Source organism: Pristiophorus japonicus, chromosome 3 (genome assembly GCF_044704955.1).
Source record: "Pristiophorus japonicus isolate sPriJap1 chromosome 3, sPriJap1.hap1, whole genome shotgun sequence".
NCBI classification, from domain to species: domain Eukaryota; kingdom Metazoa; phylum Chordata; class Chondrichthyes; family Pristiophoridae; genus Pristiophorus; species Pristiophorus japonicus.
In genome coordinates, this window is record NC_091979.1 from 266321241 (window position 1) to 266340763 (window position 19523).

Sequence of the window (19523 nt, forward strand, 5' to 3'; positions counted from 1 at the left end):
TAAAATGTCCCAAGACACTTCACAGGAGCGTTATCAAACAAAATTTGACACCGAGCAACAGAAGAAGGTAATAGGACAGGTGGGAGGTAGGTTTTAAGGAGCGTCTTAAAGGAGGAACGAGAGGTAGAGAGGCGGAGAGGTTTAGGGAGGGAATTCCAGAGATAGAGCCCAGGCAGCTGAAAACACAGGCATCAATGATGGAGCGATGGAAATCGGGGATGCATGTGAGGCCGGAATTGGAGGAGCGCAGAGATCTGGGTGCCTTGTGGGGCTGGAGGAAGACAGGAAGGATTCCTAAAAAAGACTAGCATTTATACAGCGCCTTTTACAACGACCGGACGTCTCAAAGTGCTTTACAGCCAATGAAGTACTTTTGGAGTGTTGTCACAGGTGTAATGTAGGAAACGCGGCAGCCAACTTGCGTACAGCAAGCTCCCACAAACAGCAATGACCAGATAATCTGTTTTTGTTATATTGACTGAGGGATAAATATTGGCAAGGAGACCGGCGATAAGTCCCCTGCTCTTCTTTGAAATAGTGCCATGGGATTTTTTACGTCCACCCGAGAGAGCCGACGGGGCCTTGGTTTAAGATCCCATCCGAAAGATGGCACCTCCAACAGTGCAGCGCACCCTCAGCATTGCACTGGAGTTTCAGCCTAGATTTATGTGCTCAAGTCACTGGAGTGGGACTGGAACGCACAATCTTCTGACTCAGAGATGGGTGTGCTACCCACTGAGCCACAGCTGACACTAAAAGGACATTTCAAAAGAAAACTTACATCCCAGGGGAATTTGCAAAAGCTGTTGATCTTGTTGTTGTTGGATGAAGGCAAGATCCCTTTTACTCACTGTTTGGCTGGCGGAAATAACTTGCGAGGCGGGGTTGGCTCCTTTAAGAGACGGGGTTGGCTCCTTTAAGAGATGGTGTCGGCTCCTTTAAGAGGCAGGGTCGGCACTTTTAAGAGACGGAGTCGGCTCCTTTAAGGGACGATGTCAGCTCCTTTAAGAGACGGGATCGGCTCGTTTAGGAGACAGGGTCGGCTCCTTTAAGAGGCGGGGTCGGCTCCTTTAGGAAGTGGGGTCAGCTCCTTTAAGAGGCGGGGTCGGCTCCTTTAAGAGGCAGGGTCGGCTCCTTTAAGAGACAGGGTCGGCTCCTTTAAGAGGCGGGATTGGCTCCTTTAAGAGGCGGGATCGACTCCTTTAAGAGGCGGGATTGGCTCCTTTAAGAGGCGGAGTCGGCGGGTCACGTGGGCCGTACGGCTACAGGAAATTAACAATCAGCGAGCACGGGCAGTGGCGGAGCGGAGCGGAGCGCTGGGCACTGGGTCGGGGCTGGGCGGCACACTGCTCACCGCAACTCCAGCAGCTCGGGTGCTGGAACTCGCCGCCGCCCCCCGCTTACTTCCTCGGGCTCTCCGCCCTCCCAACAATGTGCAGCCGCTGATCGAGAGGAGATGGAGCTTTTCCAAGCCAAGGACCATTACATCGTGCAGAGCGGCGAGAAGGCGCTCTGGTGCAGCCGAAAGGACGGCTCTTTGCAAGTCAGACCCGGTGAGATTGCTCGCTCCCTTCTCCTCGCCCCCCCCCCCCCCCCCTCTCTCTCTCTCTCTCTCTCTCTCTCAATACATGGTTGATATATCTCCCTTCCTCACTCTCTGGTTGTTCCAGCCTCCCCTCTCTCTCTCGGATTCTCTGAACTCCAACATGCAGAAGGGCACCCTGAGCCACGATGTGTGGCAAAACGTAGTTTTCAGTGGCCTTTCTTTGCCAACTTGAGCAAGATTTAAAAAAAAATTCATTCATCCAGGACCAGGGGGAATGGATGTCTTGGTAACTATGTGTGTGTGTGGTCTTAAGGTTAGGTGGCATTGAGGATTTGAACTTGTGTTGCTCACGCCTTCAATAAAACAGGGGGAAGGCTTTGTGAGTGCCTTCACCTACACTGTGCATTAGTTTGGACAAATGGAGTTAACACCCTTACTGCAAGAGTGGGATTCCCCAGAGTACAGTTTGAGCCGATCTACCTCATGCTCCTAGAAGGGAGAGATTTTTTTTTGAGTGCATTCAGCTAGTTGTTAACACTTTGCAATCTTGAGATTCAATATTTAATGGACTCTGGTATAGTTGTAGGGCACTAGTGACCAGTACTGAATATTGCAATTCTAGTGTCTATTAAAATCTGCAAACCTGCTGCCATGGTCCTGATCCTTACATTTAGTAACAAATCAGTCGCTAAATGTTTTTTTTTTGCTTTTGTTTAATAAATAAATTGCAGAGGTGTACATGTGCTGTGTTATAAGGCTCATGAGCTGTATTTTTGGCTGTAGGTGTAATAAGCAATCAGTAGTTTGATTTATGCACGGAAGGTCAGCTGCAGGTTTTTCTCACTTGGCATAACTATTCTTGTGGGTAATATCAACTGCCTCCTTTTTGAAAATGTTATATTTTATCTGTGGTTCAGAATATGGATGATTTAACCTGTGGCCATAAATACAAGTAACTGAAGTATTACCATAAAATGTATCATCTGGGTAGTAGGTGCCCACCTGGTCTTGTGCCCTCAAATCAAATTAATGCTCAAATCTGTTTGGGTTTTAATATCTATGCACAACCTGGAGGGAAAGCACTTTTGAAGCTTATTAAAATTGCTAACTTGCAATCCTTTTAATAAGAAAGTATGAAAATCTTTGAAATGCAGAAGGGGAGAGGGAGATGGGTGATCTTCAAAGGGAGCAGTAAATGCTATTTTTACCAATTCCTCTTTCTGGGATTTTTGGTGAAAAAAGGATTGCTTCTTGGCATCACTGGTGGAAACAATTTTGGTATGTTTTCATGTAATCACTGCTAACCTTTCTTCAGCTGCGGTTGAATTATTTTTTCTGATGTCTCATTAAGCCAGTTAAGAAAATTTTAAGAAGTATCTGCAGGCACTTGAGGTTGTTTTTTTTGTGTGCAGATAATTTTAAAATAAGTTAGTGCTGTGCTGTAAAACTTGGTTCCCCAAGGAAAGCAAGAGATTTTATTCCAGTGTGTGAAACTGGTTAGTGTAACTCCTCTGTTTTAAATCCTGGTTCTTCCACACAATAGTGGAGTACATATTGAAAATGTGAACTTCATAGCCAGAAAATCACAGGTTAAATGGGTGCTTGAATCAAAGTGGATTTCCCCCCCCCCCCCCCCCCCCACCCACACACCAGAGGTTTCAAGGGTAATTTGGATATTACACTGAGTTTCAAGCTGCCCATCAAGAAATTGTCATAGTGTGAAGCAAGTAATTTGGGGTACACAGTGCATGTGAAGGGTTCAGCATTTTAGTTGTGCTATGCGGAAGAGGAGTTTAACTGACTGTCTATGTTTAGCCATTGTCTTTGGTCCCTACCACAAATTGTTTCCTAGCCACTGACTCCATCCCTCTCCCCAACTTCTGTCTGAGGCTGAACCAGACTGCTTGCAACTTAGGTGTCATATTTGACCCTGAAATGGGCTTCTGGCCACATACCTGTGACATAACTAAAACTGCCTATTTCTGTCTCCACCCCTGCCTCAGCTCATCTGCTGAAACCCACATCCATGCCTTTGTTATCTCCAGGCTGGCCTCCCAGATTCTACCCAATGTAAACTTGAGGTCATCCAAAACTCGGAAGCCTGTGTCCTAACTCGCACCAAGTCTCGTTCATCCATCACCCCTGTGCTTGCTGACCTACATTGGCTCCTGGTTAAGCAATGCCTCCATTTCAAAATTCTCATCCTTGTTTACAAATCCCTCCATGGCCTTGCCCCTCCCTATCTCTGTAATCTCTTTCAGACACACAACCCCTCCCTGAGATATTTGTGCTGCTCAAATTCTGCTCTCGAGCATCCCAGATTATAATTGCTTAACCATGGGTTGTTGTGCATTTTAGCTGCCTATGCCCCAAGCTCTGGAACTCCCTACCTAAACCCCTCTACCTCTCTTTCTGCCTTAAGACACTCCTTAAAACCTATCTCTTTACCTGTGCTAATTTCTTTGTGGTTTGGTGCCAGATTTATTTGTGTTGTCGTGAAGCACCTTGGGATGTTTTACTATATTAAAGGTGCTATATAAATGCAAGTTGTTGTGATGAGAAAACTGCAAGTGCTGGAAGTATTAAATTAAAAAAACAAACAGAAAATGCTAGAAATACTGAAGTCTGTAAGCATCTGAAGGAGAAAATGGATTAATGTTTCAAGTGCAGACTCTTTGGGACAGTTCTGACAATGTGCCAACATCTGAATTGTCAACCTATAGTTTTCTCTCTTTTTAGATACTGGCATTCCCAGACCTGTTTCAGCATTTCTCAGTCCAGCATTTTCTGTTTTTAATCATATTCTGTAATTACCTTTTTCTACCACCAGGGGGTGGGAAGGTGCCTTTGTCTTTACTTCATGGCATTGGGAATGGTGAACAAGTTGTAGCCAGCTATACTGTTCTGTAAAACTCTTTTCCAAGGAATAGTGTTTTAAGATGAACCTAAAAGTTTATTGGTTCGAGGCCAAGAGCTGAAGCAGGGGGTCGATGATGTATTTCTTCCGACAGTGTTTTCCACACTAGGAAAACGATGATATAATTATCCTCTATGACCCACCCACCCCTGTGGGCAAAAGTAAAATCAGAGTTACAAGTTGAATTTCACCCAGTGAAAGTAGAATATCAGAAAAGCATTTTGATCAGGAACAAACTGTTTGAAACAATTGTGAAACTTTCTATTTTGAAAATATTGTCGGCTGTGACAACAGCATTGTTTTCTCATGTTGAGTTCTTTAGAGGGATTGGGCCCTTGAATCTATTCACCAAAGCTTGATTGAAATCCACCTATTGGTTTCTTATGACCTCAAGGGGAGGAAGCTAATGAGGTATTGAAGTTCAAGTTTCCATATTGGTAAGCAGAAGTTTTGACTAATGTAGTATCCTGTAATTTGTGTCTATTTTCAGTCATCTTGTTTGAGACATGTTTTTTTTACGAAGCAAGTATGTAGAGAAACACAATGCTAAACTAATCTGATGAAGGAATGCCATTTTGGTCAATCAGTATAAAAAGGAGAAAATCTGAAAATCAAAGTTTATTTAATCTGTGTTGGCAGCTATTTGTGTTCTGACTGTCTTGGTGTCCCAGGTTGTCAATTGTTTATTTGTTCAATGCAAAACACTCTGTTGTGTTAGTAAACCTGGTATCTGTGCTGCTGTCATTGCACCAACAGCGAGTGTTGATAACATGTCTGAAACTCCCTTGCATATAACATATTAAGCTTTGCTAAAACTTGTGGGTTGGGAGGAAACTTGCACTGCAGCAGTTGAGGTGCTGCGATGTTTTGTGGCCTTTCCCTGGACAGGATATGGCTGCCTTGCAAAGCTGAAACATGACCCTGTTGACCTTTTATTAACCATCCCTCTGATCATGTGTATGAATTTTTGCATTTGCAGTGTGTTGAATTGATCGTCACCTTTGTACTTGTTACCCAATGAATAAGATGCTGGGGAATTCATGAACCTCGGGTAGTTTATGATGCTACCTACAAGTCCATCTGAAGTCAACGCCCCTCCAGAATGCTTTAGTTGCCTCTGCTTAAAAATTCAGGTTTCTATGTCGGTAAGCGGTTTTGGTCAGAGCCAATAATATGGTGCACCAGAGATATTTTGGACTGATCATTTCCTTCTATTGGAGCAGTTTCTCTCTTCCGATCAAGTTCTTGTTTAATAGATCCTATAGCCGTCTAATTCTAGTGTGAGCTGAGCTGGGGTATGGCATTGTGCAATTTGAAATTTACAGTTGATTGGTGTCGTTCTCCATAAATACAATTATTGAATCAGAATGTTGTCATGAAAAAGCATACTTTACCAAATCATTGGAATAGAGTGCGTGACATTCAGGCCCTTGTGCTCAATCACATATCTTTTGTCCTATGAAGGTTGCTGACCTTTGAGAGCTTAATCTTGTGTATGATGCAGTATTTCTGTGCTTTTATTGTTGGGAATCCAGCAAATGATGTGACTGCACATCTTCATTGCTGAGATGGAAAGTTCCTCATATAGGTCCTGATAGGCTCAGCAAATTTAATCAGCAGTTCTTCTACATTTTTCGTGAAAAAACTCTTGGCAGAAGAACCAAAGACAACATGAAGAAAATCTTTGCTTTGCAGTGAGTGGTTATGATCTGGAATTAACTGCCTGAGAGGGTGATGGAGGCAGATTCAATCATGGCTTTCAAAAGGGAATTGGATAAGTACCTGAAGGAAAAAAAATTGCAGGACTACAGGGAAAGAGCGGGAGACTAGTTGACGTGCTCTTGCAGAGAGCGGCATGGGCTCGACGGGCTGAATGACCTCCTGTGCTGTAACCATTCTATGATTGAGTAATGCTGGTGGAATGGACTGCTTTGAAAAGACTTGGTGTATTGGCAATATTCCATTCTAGTACACTGCATTTAAAAAAAAAACTCATCAGAAATTATCCTTGTGATCTAGAGCCCTATTGCACTGAAGGCAAGCCCTTAGATTTTTAATGTTATACAAATTATTTCAGTTTTTAAGGAGGCGGTTTACATTTTGTATGTGCCAGAATCAAATGCCTTATTTCTTGCAAAGAAAACCTGATGCATACAGCCAAGGATCATTGAAGTCAATTTTATTGCTGGTTTAAAAACATTTTCTAGGCATTTTTCAGGTTATAATAATAAACTGGAAACAAAATGGGATGAGGGGAGGGTGGAATTGGGCCCATTAAAAAGGTTAAATTAAAAGATTATCTGTTTGTTTTTGGCACACGAAAACAAGGGACTGAAAAACATAACGGCAACTTACAGCATCACTTCCGCGATAGCAAATTTGTTTCACTGCAAATACATGTTGCACTGAAAATCCGCAACATGCAATTTAAAAACAAATTTAACATTCAATCATGCAGAAATTAAAGAATTTGGCTGTGCTACTATAAATAAAAAATATTTTTCCACTTTTTTAAAGGAATTTCCTTAGTTACATATGTTGAGGATTGAAAATCAATTCTGAGATGCATGAATTTAGTTTTGTCATGCATGAGCTGTGCCTCCTGCTCATGCCACACCACATTCTGCATGTACAGCATGTCGTGTGAGTGATGCCACTAATAGGATGCATCTTGGGGGTTTGGTTTTTTTCAGCAGGAAGATGAGTTCAGGATTTTTAAGGCAAGAATCGAGAGATAATTTTTTGTAAGTGTCAGTTGATGGTATCCTCGCCTCTGAATCAGCAGATTGTTGGTTCAAGTCCCAATCCAGCGACTTCAGCACATAAATCTAAGCTGACACTCCAGTGCAGTACTGAGGATGAGATGTTAAACCGAGGCCTGTATGCGCACTCTCGCGGACAAAAGATCCTGTGGAACTATTTTGAAGAAGAGCAGCAGAGTTATCCCTGGCCAATATGTATCCCTCAATCAACATAGCAAAAACAGATTATCTGGACATTATCACATTGCTGTTTGTGGGACCTTGCTGTGTGCAAATTGGCTGCCGCGTTTCCCATATTACAAGTGACTACACTCCAAAAGTACTTCATTGTTGAAGAGTATTTTGTGACGTCCGGTGGCCATGAAAGGCGCTATATAAATCCAAGCCTTTTCTTTTTAGGCAATTCAGCAATTTAAAAAAAAAAAAAGAATTATGATTAAAAAAAAATGTACTTGCATGATCCATTTTTTATACTTGTCCATATAACCTGCAAGTCTGTACTGTTGCAGACAAATAATCAAACATTTTGTTAGTAATTTAAGACACTTCAGGCTGTGATGATCGACACAGGGCTCCTTTGATAGAACAGCAAGTTCATCAAACAAGTAGCTGAGCCATATAGACAAGGACTGTCGCAGGTTTAGTTTGCTGTGTGCTATTGGATCTCGGCCTGTGCAGTGGTGGGCGTGACAGTTGTCTTTTTATTGTTAGATTGGAAAACATTGCTTCAGACGCAGGAACCCAAGCAATGCTTTTTATTTTGAATAGCTGAGATTCGGATGTATTGTACAGGTACTTTATATACTGTAGTGCCCCTCACTTCGGCTACTGAGATTTATTATCAGGCCGGAATGAGAATAAATGTCTTATGAGCATAATATCTTGGACGATTGGCATCAGTTGAACTACCCCAACAAGTAGCTGATGCCTTGGGGAGAGGAGACAAATAACCATTCCCTTCCTCTCCCTCTCCTTTTCCCCCCTCTGCTGGAATCTGAGTTGTGGTGTGGAGACCACAGGAGACAGTATCTGGGGGAACAACATCTTTGACCAGTGGCTTGCTTTTAATGGCGGATTGGAAATGTGAAGTTGGTGTTGACTTGCTGAAAGCTGCTGTTTGAGAAGTGCTTGGCCTATCTGAGGGACTGCCTATGATGATGCTATCTCACTCTAGCTAATTTAATTACAATTGCCAAGGCATGTGAAAGGTGTGTCTTTTTTAAAATTAAGGCCATGAGAGGTGATGGAGATTACAATTCCCATTAGCTAATGGGTAGAAGCAACGCTGGGAGTAGCAGGAAGTTCTAGCTTTGATTTCCAGTCCATGGTGAGTTAGATTTTGGTTGGGCAGTCACAGTTGCTCTCAGTGCCCTGTAATACAGGGTGTAATAAAGCGACTATTATCTCGCACTTGATCAGTATTCAGTGACTCCTGGGCAGTGTTTGAGTAGGCCTCAGGTGAGAATGGGATATAGTTGGCTGTGATGATCCAGTAATTGAATAGCCTGTTGACGTTTGCTGTCCAGACTTGCCTGTGGAGAATGGGCAATTGGGTGAGGTACCTGAGGACTACCACCCTCTGGAACTAAACCCCTGAACAAACCAGTTCCTTCTGCAGAAGGAAGAGATAATAGAGACCTGTTACAATTATGTAGTACTTCTCCATTATGGGACTAATTGGGTAGCTCTTTCAACAAGCAGTATAGTACAGTACTATTGGCAGTCCCTCATGATGAGGATGACGCTCTTCACACCAAAGTGAGGATTGACCAAGACGATTGGAGACCAAGCTCTGTTGTGCCTCCTGAGCCCTGACCCAGCTACTGTTATATGCTAGGCCACTCCTGAGTCCTGACCCCATTACTGTTATATTCTGGGCCACAACCCCACTGATATTAAATGCTGGGTTCGAACATGGCACAAGCATAATGGGCTGAATGGTCTTCTGTGCTGTATCATTCTATATTCTCATTTTAGAGAACAATGCCTGAATGTTAAATCGAAAAAGTGGATTCTGAGCAGGAGAGAATAGGAAGATTAGAAAAAGACCACAAAGGTACACTTAAAATGCAGGGTTTTTGGGAGGACTTTGAAAGCCTATATGAGCCTAATTTTGTCTGACATTAACTTTTTGAACTCTTGACAAGAATCATGAGTTTGCCAGCCGCATTGCGACACTGAATTGGCTATTGTGTTGTGGGCTGATTTAATTAAAAAACACCGAATCAGGACCTGCCCTTTTAACCGGAGAGGGTTGCACATGAATCTAGAACAAAAAGTGAAATCAAATTTATCTGCATATCTTGAGTTTTGCTAGCTGTTCCTGGAACCAATAACAAAGGTGTGAATCGCAGTTTTAGTTTCCAGGCCACATAATTGAATTGTTTGAGCTGGGACTTTGATATGATCTAAACAGCAAATGCCTAACCCCCTGCTTCCAAACATCAGACTTCACATATATTACAGCTTTCCTCCACAGTTTTTTGCTTCATATTCTTCAAATGGTTGCAATGATCACATTTTCAATTTGCCAAAATGTTTCAAACTTGACCTGAAAATTGAAGTCCTGTTCCATTGAGAAGCTGAAATCGCGATCACTGAATGAGAGGATAACTACAAAATTGGTATACTTCATGCAAGACTGGAGGTGAGCACTCTAGGAATAGATTCCCAAGGACAATCCGCAACTGTCGGGAGCCTCCCTGGTTACGTAAGGAACGGAAGGCTATGTGAATAAATGTCGACGTAGATGCTCAAATACAACTTGGAACATTCTGGGCCATAGTTTGCTGTCAAAATAACAATGAGGCTAATGGCGCTCACTGTTGTTTATGGGCAAATGTTACAGCAGCCTTGGGCAAGGGGCAAGTGCAAAGTTAAACACTGATATCCAAAAGTTGCTGTCTGAGTTAGCTTTGTAAAAACAGCATCTCTATGTCTGGCTCACCATTGAACTGCATTGAAGGGCGTGCAGTTGCTGTACTGGCGAGCAAGATACAAGCTCCATTCGCCACAGATAGTTCAGTCCAAGTACCCTTTCAACAACATGATCAGTGTTCATTCCTGCCAAACCAGCTCTCTGAAAATTAACTGGTGAATGTGTGGGGTCTCATTCTTTCAGGTTTTAATGTAGATTTTAAAAATTAAATGTTTCGTTTCTTTTCCTTTGTCTTTCTCTCTCAATCTAATCTTTCTTTCACTCTATTTCTCTCTGCACCTCCTTTGGGATTGAATTTACCCACTCGCATTTACACTTCCTTCTCAGTCCTTGTGTTGTTTATTTCGCAATCCTTCAATCTGATTGATTAAGGAGATACGCAGTTGCATGTCCTGTTCACTCGGGTCCCAGATGCCTGGTTTCCCTCACTGCGACATTATCAGCCCCCAATTTCAGCAGTTTGCAGTGCAAAAAACTCTTGCGATTAAACGGGCAAAGGCAAGCCTCAGTTCATTGCCCCATTACAGCAAATTATGGCTCTATAAGTTACATTTTTAAAAAGAAAAATGTGACGGATTCTGTATGCAGTTGACATAATGGAGTCATGTGATTTTAGTTTCATACAGTAACAGAAATGAACTATATACCATTGCTTCCCCCTCTCCCCCCGCCTCTTTCTCCCCCCCCCCCCCCTCCACCCCCCCAAAGAAAAACTGGCTAAGCGAACTTTGCTTACTTGGCACAATATAAAAACATACCTGACTCAATCATTTCTTTTCAACATTGAACTCCACCCTGGAACAGATGCAAGGGGTGAAGTTCAACTTGGATCTGGGGGCACAAGATGGACAGTAACAGACAGCTTAATTCCCCGCTCCACTCCCACTCTGGCCTCTCCATCCTCGGTCTCTGACACTGCTCCAATGAAGCTCAACGCAAGCTCGAGAAACAGCACCTCATCTTTCGTTTAGGCACTTTACAGCCTTCTGGACTCAACATCGAGTTCAACAATTTCAGACCATAACCTCTGCCCATATTATTTCCCTTTCCTCTTTTTGTTTTTACAACCCGCCCCCATTTTTCCCTGTTTCCTACGGCAGCTGGTGGTGGTTCCACCATTCACACCCCATCTACACTTGTCTTTTGTTTCCTAACTTGTGCCATTACCATCTCCTCCTTTTTGCCCATCCTCCCTTTTGTCTCTCTAATCTCTCCTGCCTTCCACCCAATCACAGATCCTCCCTTTCGTTCTATCCTCCCTTCCCCCTTTCGCTGCCTCAGCATTTCCTTAAGAATCTGTTACGTCTCGAACCTTTCCAGTTGTGAAGGGTCACAGACCTGAAACATTAACTCTGTTTCTCTCCATGGATGTTGCCTGACCTGCGATTTCCAGCATTTTCAGTTTTTTTTTTCCCCTCCGGTTCCAGCATCCACAGTGTTTTGTTTTTGTAGTGACAGTGTAACACAGTGGAGTGTGTATATACTGGCCAGTCAATCCACCATTGTCTAGGTGCCTCTGCCAAAGTTGAATTTTGCTCTTGCTTAGTCAGTCAGTTAAGCTGGCTAAATTCCACATTTATTTGCCTAATCAGAGAAGGAACAAACTTGTTTGAATGTAGTGCCATTTCAGACCGCTTGGGACATCTCGGAGCTTAAGAGCCCATTAATTTTTTTTTTTGAAAGATAGTCTCAGTTGCGTGAGTAAGTAAATGCATCAGCCAATATTGCACATAACAAGGTCTCGCAACTTAAACTGACAACCTGCAAGAGAGTGAAGGGCAGCAAAAATGGCCCAGCATTTTTTTGGAAAACCGTTCTTGTTTTGAAAAGTGGTAGTGAGGGAGGGCAGGTGAAGAGTTATACTTGTGTGAGGAAATCAGTACAGACATGTGGCCATTGCCATTCGTGCCTTTTTAAAAAAAAAACAAATGCGCATCCCGTTTTAGCGACAGAGGTGATCTTATTGAAACATGTAATATTCTGAGGGGGCATGCCAGGGTAGATGTAGAGAGGCTGTTTTCCCTCGTAGGGGAATCTAGAACTAGGGAGCATAGTTTCAGAATAAGGGGTCGCAAATTTAAAACTGAGGAGGAATTTCTTCTGAGTCATAAATCTATGGAATTCTCTACCCCAGAGAGCTGTGGAGGCTGGGTCTTTGATTATATCTAAGGTGGAGATACAGATTTTTGAACGATAAGGGAGTCAAGGGTTATGGGGAGCGGGCAGGGAAGTGGAGCTGAGCCCCAGATCAGATCAGCCATGATCTTATTGAATGGCGGCGCAGGCTTAAGTGGCCGTATGGCCTCCTACTGCTCCTTTTTCTTATGTTTCTCTTGTTCTTAAAATCGGAACTCCGGGGAATCGGCCAACAATTTGCAAATCGGCCAATAGCACACGGTCAGCCATTTGAAACGCCAATAAATGTACGAGAGCTGATTCAGTTCAATGTGCATGTGTGTAGCTCCAGCGCAAAGTAATTTTAACCAAATCTCCAAGGATGTTGATTTCAATTTGAAGGGAGTTTGGTGCAAGCTTTTGTTCATAAATTTATGACTGTTTGTCTGGACTAGCATGTGGCCTTTTTGCGCTCTTGTCTTTCAAAATGGTAATGGTTATCGAGCAGTAGTGTAACTATTTTTTCCCCAAATTTATCTCTCTCAATCTTCCAACTCCTCTGACAATGCTTTCCAGAGATCCAGCGTTGCTAATCCCATTCGAGTGTATAGATTTTCTCAGTAATAAATCCCTCAATTCTTCACTGCATTGTGGGCTTCGAAAGGTCTTGCACTTTTAATGTTCTGATCCAAAAGATATTTTAGCCTGAAGGCAAAACTGATTAGGAAAATTAGCTTCCCTCTTTCAGCTGTGATCTTATTTTGTGTCAGAAGAAAATTAAAAAAAAAAAATCTGCTGTAAGCCAACCGTTGCTATTGATCTGAATTGACTTAATGAAGCTAAAATTGCATAATTTGTCACGGAATGAATACTGTGCAGAGGGCACAGTGCCCTTGAGTGATATTCAGTAGAATTTGGTCTGTGTGGCTTCCGTATGGTGGAAGAGAAGAAACCTGGGGGAACTTGTATTGCCATTAACTCTGGGGAGGAAGAAAATGAGGTCCATTTGAATGTGATTTTCATGGTTGCTCAGATGAAGTGTAGTTTATGTTGTCTTGTTACACTGGTCATTTATAATGCAGTTTGGTAAAATGCACCATAAATTTTGTGATTAGAAGTTAAGTCAATGATATTGCATAAAATTGTAACTGTAAAAAAAATATATATATACATTTGTATGTTCAGTGAATGACTCTTTAAACTGATTTTACTGAAGTGTGTAATGTGTTTTGCTGTAAGGCCATCGGGTATTGTAGCTAAGATTTCCCCTATCCCATCCAAATATATTCCCTTGTCATTCCTGGCCAGACTCTTAATGTAGCTGAGAAGCCAGTTACATGGAAATGACTTCCTGGTAATGACACTCTTGATTTACCCTCTCTCCCAACCCTGTGCTATTGGAGATTACCTGCCATTACTGAGGCAGGGGTCATCACTAAGCCCTCCCAGGTCAGAAACTGAGAGATATATGGAGGATAAAGCTCTCTTGTGGAGAGACATTGTGCTTTAACCCTGTCACAAAGGAGCACATCTATTCTAGCAGATTCCTGCAGTAATTGTTCATTTGTTATCTAATTCTAGCTAATTTTTACATTGCAAGTTCATCCTGTCCACTAGGAACTGAGCTGAGCTATGCAAACTCATTACACTTGGTGCTCTTGCAGGCATCAGAAAGGAGGATGGATTCCTCTGCCTGCGTGCTAAGATCCCAGAGATGAGAGGACTGTCCCATTGCTCACTCTGCCTCCAATTCTTTATTTCTGGACCTGCGCCATTTTGTTTTGACTGACTGTCTTCAGCACGATGAGTGAAGATTCCACTTTAAATTGCACCTCACGACTGACTATTTTGGAATTCCATTTGACCATAGGGTAAAGGCCATATTCGGAACACACCGCCTAGCTCCCTATCTGGAACAACTGCCCAGAATAAACTGGAAGAAAACCAGTATAGTTGAAGAGGTTTTAGAGCATAATTGTGTGGCACCACTGCAATTGGGGATGGAAGTTTTAATTTGCCTTCCCAATTCTACATCTACACCCAATCTCACCAACTGAATTATTGATCTGATGTTGTCTCCTCAAGGAAGTGATGTGTAAATGCCAGATTCCTCACCATCGGGGAAGTGATGAAGGATTTAGGCAAGGTTTCACAGGATTGCGTCTCATTCTGAAACAACTGCCACCACAAGGTTTCCCGATGTGGCGATACTATAGAAAGTTTCTGATTTTAACCAGTTAACTAGTGAATTCAAGCTGAGACTGTTTTTCCTTGTTGTCTGGCATGCTGTATCTTGAGAGGACAAAAGTCCTACAGTAAGGGTTGTAAGAATTAACTAACCATGAACATTGTTGTGCTGTTTGCTTGTAGACCTTTAAATGTCCATGTGACGTCTATACATGCTTTAAAGCCTTGTTTGTGATGGTTATCTGAATCTGGGATATGGTAGCATAGTGATTGTTACTGGATAAGTAATGCAGAGGCCTGGACTAATAATCTGGAGTCGCGAGTTCAAATCCCACCACGGCAGCTGAGAGAATGTGTTAAATTAAATAAATTTGGAATTTAAAAACCTATTGTCTGTAATGGTGACCATGAAACTATCGGATTGTCTTAAAAGCCCATCTGGTTCACATAATTATAAGGAGGATGTGATTGCACTAGAGAGGATGCAGAGGAGATTTACTTGGATGCTGCCTGGAATGGAGAATCTTAGTTATGAGGACAGATTGGATAGGCTGGGTTTGTTCTCATTGGAACAGAGGAGGTTGAGAGGAGACCTCATCGAGGCATACAAAATATTGAGGGGCCTGGACATAGTGGATAGTAAGGGTCTATTTCCATTAGTCGAGGGGGCATAGTTTTAAGGTGGTTGGTGGAAGGTTTAGAGGGGATTTGAGGAAGGGCTTCTTTACACAGGGTTGTAGGGATCTAGAACTTGCTGCCTGGAAGAGTGGTGGATGCAGAAACCTTCACCACTTAAGAGATGGTTGGATGGGCACTTCAAGTGCTGTAACTTGCCGGGTTATGGAGCTAGAACTGATAATTGAGATTAGACTGGATGACCTTTTGTTGGACGGAGCAGATATAATGGTAAGTACTGCAGGGAATAGAATACGGCCAGGGTGATCTGGACTCGTTTCGATCGCTTGGATGGATTGGAGAAGAATTTTACCAGATTTTTTTCTCCCTAAATTGGCCTGGTTTTTGCCTCTCCCAGGAGATCCCATGGCTCCGGTTGGGGTGGAGTGTAGAATGTTTTTAGTATATTAGTATCGGGGTGTTGCAGTTGTGGTGAGGTGGACTGTTTGGGCTGGGTGCTCTTTGCCTTTCTGTCATTGTTCACAGGTTTCTATGTAACCTTTAGGGCTGCTGACCAAGGGCTCTGTGGCTCTTTGTCGGCCAGCGTGGACACGATGGGCAGGAATGGTCTCCTGCGCTGTAAATTTCTGTTTCTATGACCTTTTTTAAGGTAGAAAACCTGCCATCCTTGCCCATTCTGGCCTAGATGTGACTCCAGACCCACCGCAATGTGGTTGACTCTTAACTGTCCTCTCAAATGGCCTAGCAAACCACTCCATTGTATCAAGCTGTTATGACACAGTCAACACTGGGAGCACCTTCACCACATGGACTGCATCAGTTCAGAAGGTGGCTCACCATCACCACCTCCAGGGCAATTCGGGATGGGCAATAAATGCTGCCCTTGCCAGCGACGCCTACATCCCGTGAACAAATAAAATCCATACAGAGATTGATTCATATTATCTGGAAAAGATGGATGTACTAATTTTCATCTGTTTATTAAAACAAGAGTTGGCTGTTGCAAAAATCCACGTCTTTAGTTACAATTAACCACTTTATCTACTGGGAGACCAATACACGGCTTATTCCATATTGGGGTTGAATAATTAACAAACTGGTGGTATAACTTTGATTCGCTGTGGAATTCTGAAACTAAACAAGTTTAGACCTATTAAGGGGAGCTGCAATGCAATGTATTTTGCTAGCTTATTCTTGAATCACTAACATTTACACAGGTAGGACAGGAATAAACCACTTCTGCCCCCCCCCCCCCCCCCACTCACTTTTTAGTATTGATTTTTCTCCCATCTCCTCCCCTCACACCCTTCACTCTTCTGACTGAATTCCACAGATGCCAGTTACTGTCTGGTTCATTATCCAAGTGACCATTCTTCATGAGTATAGGCAGTAAGTGTTGGTGGGATATTGGCTGTGGGTCCATTATGGCTGAACTTAATCTTCCTCTGCCTGTTGCTCATATCCATATTTCTAGCAGGTATTGTGCGATAGAGGCCCACTAACTTCCTCAACTACTCTCCCTCCCCAGCTGAGATCAACCAACTCATCACAAACCTGGGATCCAAGGTGGATGCCTTGATCGGTATGACTCCCATCAGTGACTGGGACCACCAGTCTGCAATGGCTGTCTGAAGCAGATTTCAAAAACAGTTTGTTGCCGAAACTGTCGTTATCTGTCCGGACAGAATGGGTGTTGCATTTTTAGCTGAACTTTTGGTTCATTGCCACAAATTAATTGCAGATACAAAAACAACAACAACTTACTGATAGAAAGCAGTTTGACAATGAGTTTTTGTTTGGAGAGACGGAAGTTAAAACTAATTTTTATGAAGTGGCCTACTTGTGAATGTCCGTGAGGGTAGAATGGGAAAGTTTCTTGGCAATGGTTCCTTTAGTTGCTTTTGTTACTCAGCAATGACAAGTCTATAAACTGATGCTGAGGATTTGAATACTGTTGCCAAGATACATCTCTGCATTAAATGACCCATCTGGGCTCGTAGGCTTTCAAGTTGGAGTCATTAAGATTAGATCAAGGTTTAAAAGCACAATTTTTGTTGGCTCAACTGATCTTGTCAGACCTTTTCTCAACTTTCATTCATATATATTAGATATGTTGCCCATCTATTCTACTTGCATTTTACTCAAGTGCAGCAGGTCACAAATCTCAGCTAACTGGAAAAATATTGTTCAATCTGTGGAGTCCCAGCCCGACTCTTGGTTAACTGGATTTAAAGTGATTTGTCACAGTGATGGTTTTATGCTCAAAAGAGAAACGATGCCCACATGGAAAATTATGACACGAGTGCCTTTGGGTATCTAATTGAGTGGAACTTTGTTTTCTTGCCTTAATTGTACTCTTGATGCAAGCCCATTCTTCATCCCAGCGCTGAGATGAAGAGAATTTTTTTGTAGTGCAGGGTTATTATGATCTGGAAAGCGCTGTCTGAAAGGGCAGTGGAATTCAGTAGTAACTTTCAAAAGGGGTTTGTATAGATACGTGCAGGGCTGTGAGGAAAGAGCAGGGAGTGGGACTCATTGGACAGCTCAGAGGTTGGCACAGGTCCACTGGCCGAGTGTCCTCCTGTGCTGCAAGAGTCTATGTGCACACAAATGCAGCACCCATCATTTGTGTTTGTAGTTTTTTTTTAAGCCTACTGCTTTGTTTCTGAGAAACCCCAGTGAAACCAGCAATACATCCATGTTAAACACTATTTTTTGGTGTTGGATTTGAAACTAGCCTTGCCAAATAACATAAATCACTTCTTGATTTTATTTATTTGGATTGTTTAATAACTTAATTAGTTCAACATCACAATGTGATTATAATCTTGAGCAAAATTAATTCAGCTTTTTAAAAAAAAAACTTGCGTTGAAGTGTTTTGTGTTGGTATAAAATATATCTGGCAACCAGTGGACCTGGCATCTTAAGAAGGATGTGGCTGTACTAATGTGAACCAACCAAAGTGGCAAGCAAAACATCTCAACGGTTTGCCTGCTTACAATCTGCATACGTACCTTGTCTTTTACAACCCCAGCATGCCCCAGAGCTTTTCAGAACAAATGATTTACTGTTGAAGTGTAGTCTGTTTGATAGGCAAATGCAGCAGTCCATTTATGTCCCGCAAGATCCCACAAGCAGTGTGTCTTGATCTGTTTTGGCGATGGTGATTATAAGAGATTATAAGAACATAAGACATGGGATCAGAAGTAGACCATCTGGCCCTTCGAGCCTGCTCTGCCATTCAATAAAGTCATGGCTGATCCGATCCTGGCTTCAGCTCCACTTCCCTGCCCACTCCCCATAACTCTTGACTTCCTTATCTTTCAAAAATCTGTGTATCCACCTTAAATATATTCAATGACCCAGCCTCCACAGCTCTAAGGTAGAGAATTCCATAGATTAATGACCCTCAGAAGAAATTCCTCCTCATTTCTGTTTGAAATGGGTGACCCCTTATTCTGAGACTGTCCCCTAGTTCTGGACTCCACGAGAGGAAACATCCTCTCTGCATCCACCTTGTCGAGCCCCCTCAGTATCTCATGTTTCAATAAGATCACCCCTCATTCTTCTGAACTCCAGTGAGTGTAGGCTCAACCTTACTTCATATGACAGCCCCCTCATCTCAGAAATCAACCTCGTGAACCTTCTCTGAACTGCCTCCAGTGCATAGAAACATAGAAAATAGGTGCAGGAGTAGGCCATTTGAGCCTGCACCACCATTCAATAAGATCATGGCTGATCATTTATCTCAGTACCCCTTTCCTGCTTTCTCTCCATACCCCTTGATCCCTTTAGCTGTAAGGGCCATATCTAACTCCCTCTTGAACTATATCCCTTCTTGAATAAAGAGAACAATACTCTACGCAGTACTCCAGGTGTGGTCTCACCAATGCCCTGCACAGTTGTAGCAGCACTTCCCTGCTTTTATACTCCATCCCCTTTGGAATAAAGGCCAACATTCCATTTGCCTTCTTGATTACTTGCTGTACCTGCATACTAACTTTTTGCATTTCATGTACAAGGACCCCCAGCTCCCTCTGTGCTGCAGCATTTTGTAATCGCTCCCCATTTAAATAATTTTCTTTTTAAATTTTCCTCCCAAGTGGATAACCTCACATTTTCCCACATTATACTCCATCTGCCAAATTTTTGCCCACTCACCTTAGCCTGTCTATATCCCTTTCCAGATTCTTTGCATCCTCCTCACAACTTGCATCCCTGCCGATCTTTGTATAATCAGCAAAGATTGAATGATTTCTCTGTCTCTGTTGGGAAAAAAAACTGCAATGGCATCTTTATGTCCAGCAGAACAGGCAGCCAGGGCCTCTGTTTAACATCTCGCCTGAAAGGTGGAATCTCTGACATTGCACCATTCCTTCAGTACAGCACTGGGATGTCAGCCTAAATTATGTGCTGAAATC

The 19523-nt window shown here is 42.7% G+C and overlaps 1 protein-coding gene across 5 annotated transcripts in view; it reads left to right on the forward strand.

Annotated features, from left to right (window-relative positions):
- Window positions 1–1274: 1274 nt before the first annotated feature.
- The window catches only part of inpp5f (inositol polyphosphate-5-phosphatase F), a 271778-nt gene continuing 253529 nt past the window's right edge, over window positions 1275–19523 (forward strand). For all 5 annotated transcript variants that reach the window (XM_070876665.1, XM_070876663.1, XM_070876664.1 and 2 more), the window contains exon 1: window positions 1275–1553. In XM_070876665.1, coding sequence (XP_070732766.1) covers window positions 1457–1553 — 97 coding nt within the window. In that variant the 5' untranslated portion in view covers window positions 1275–1456. The remainder of the gene's footprint in view (window positions 1554–19523) is intronic.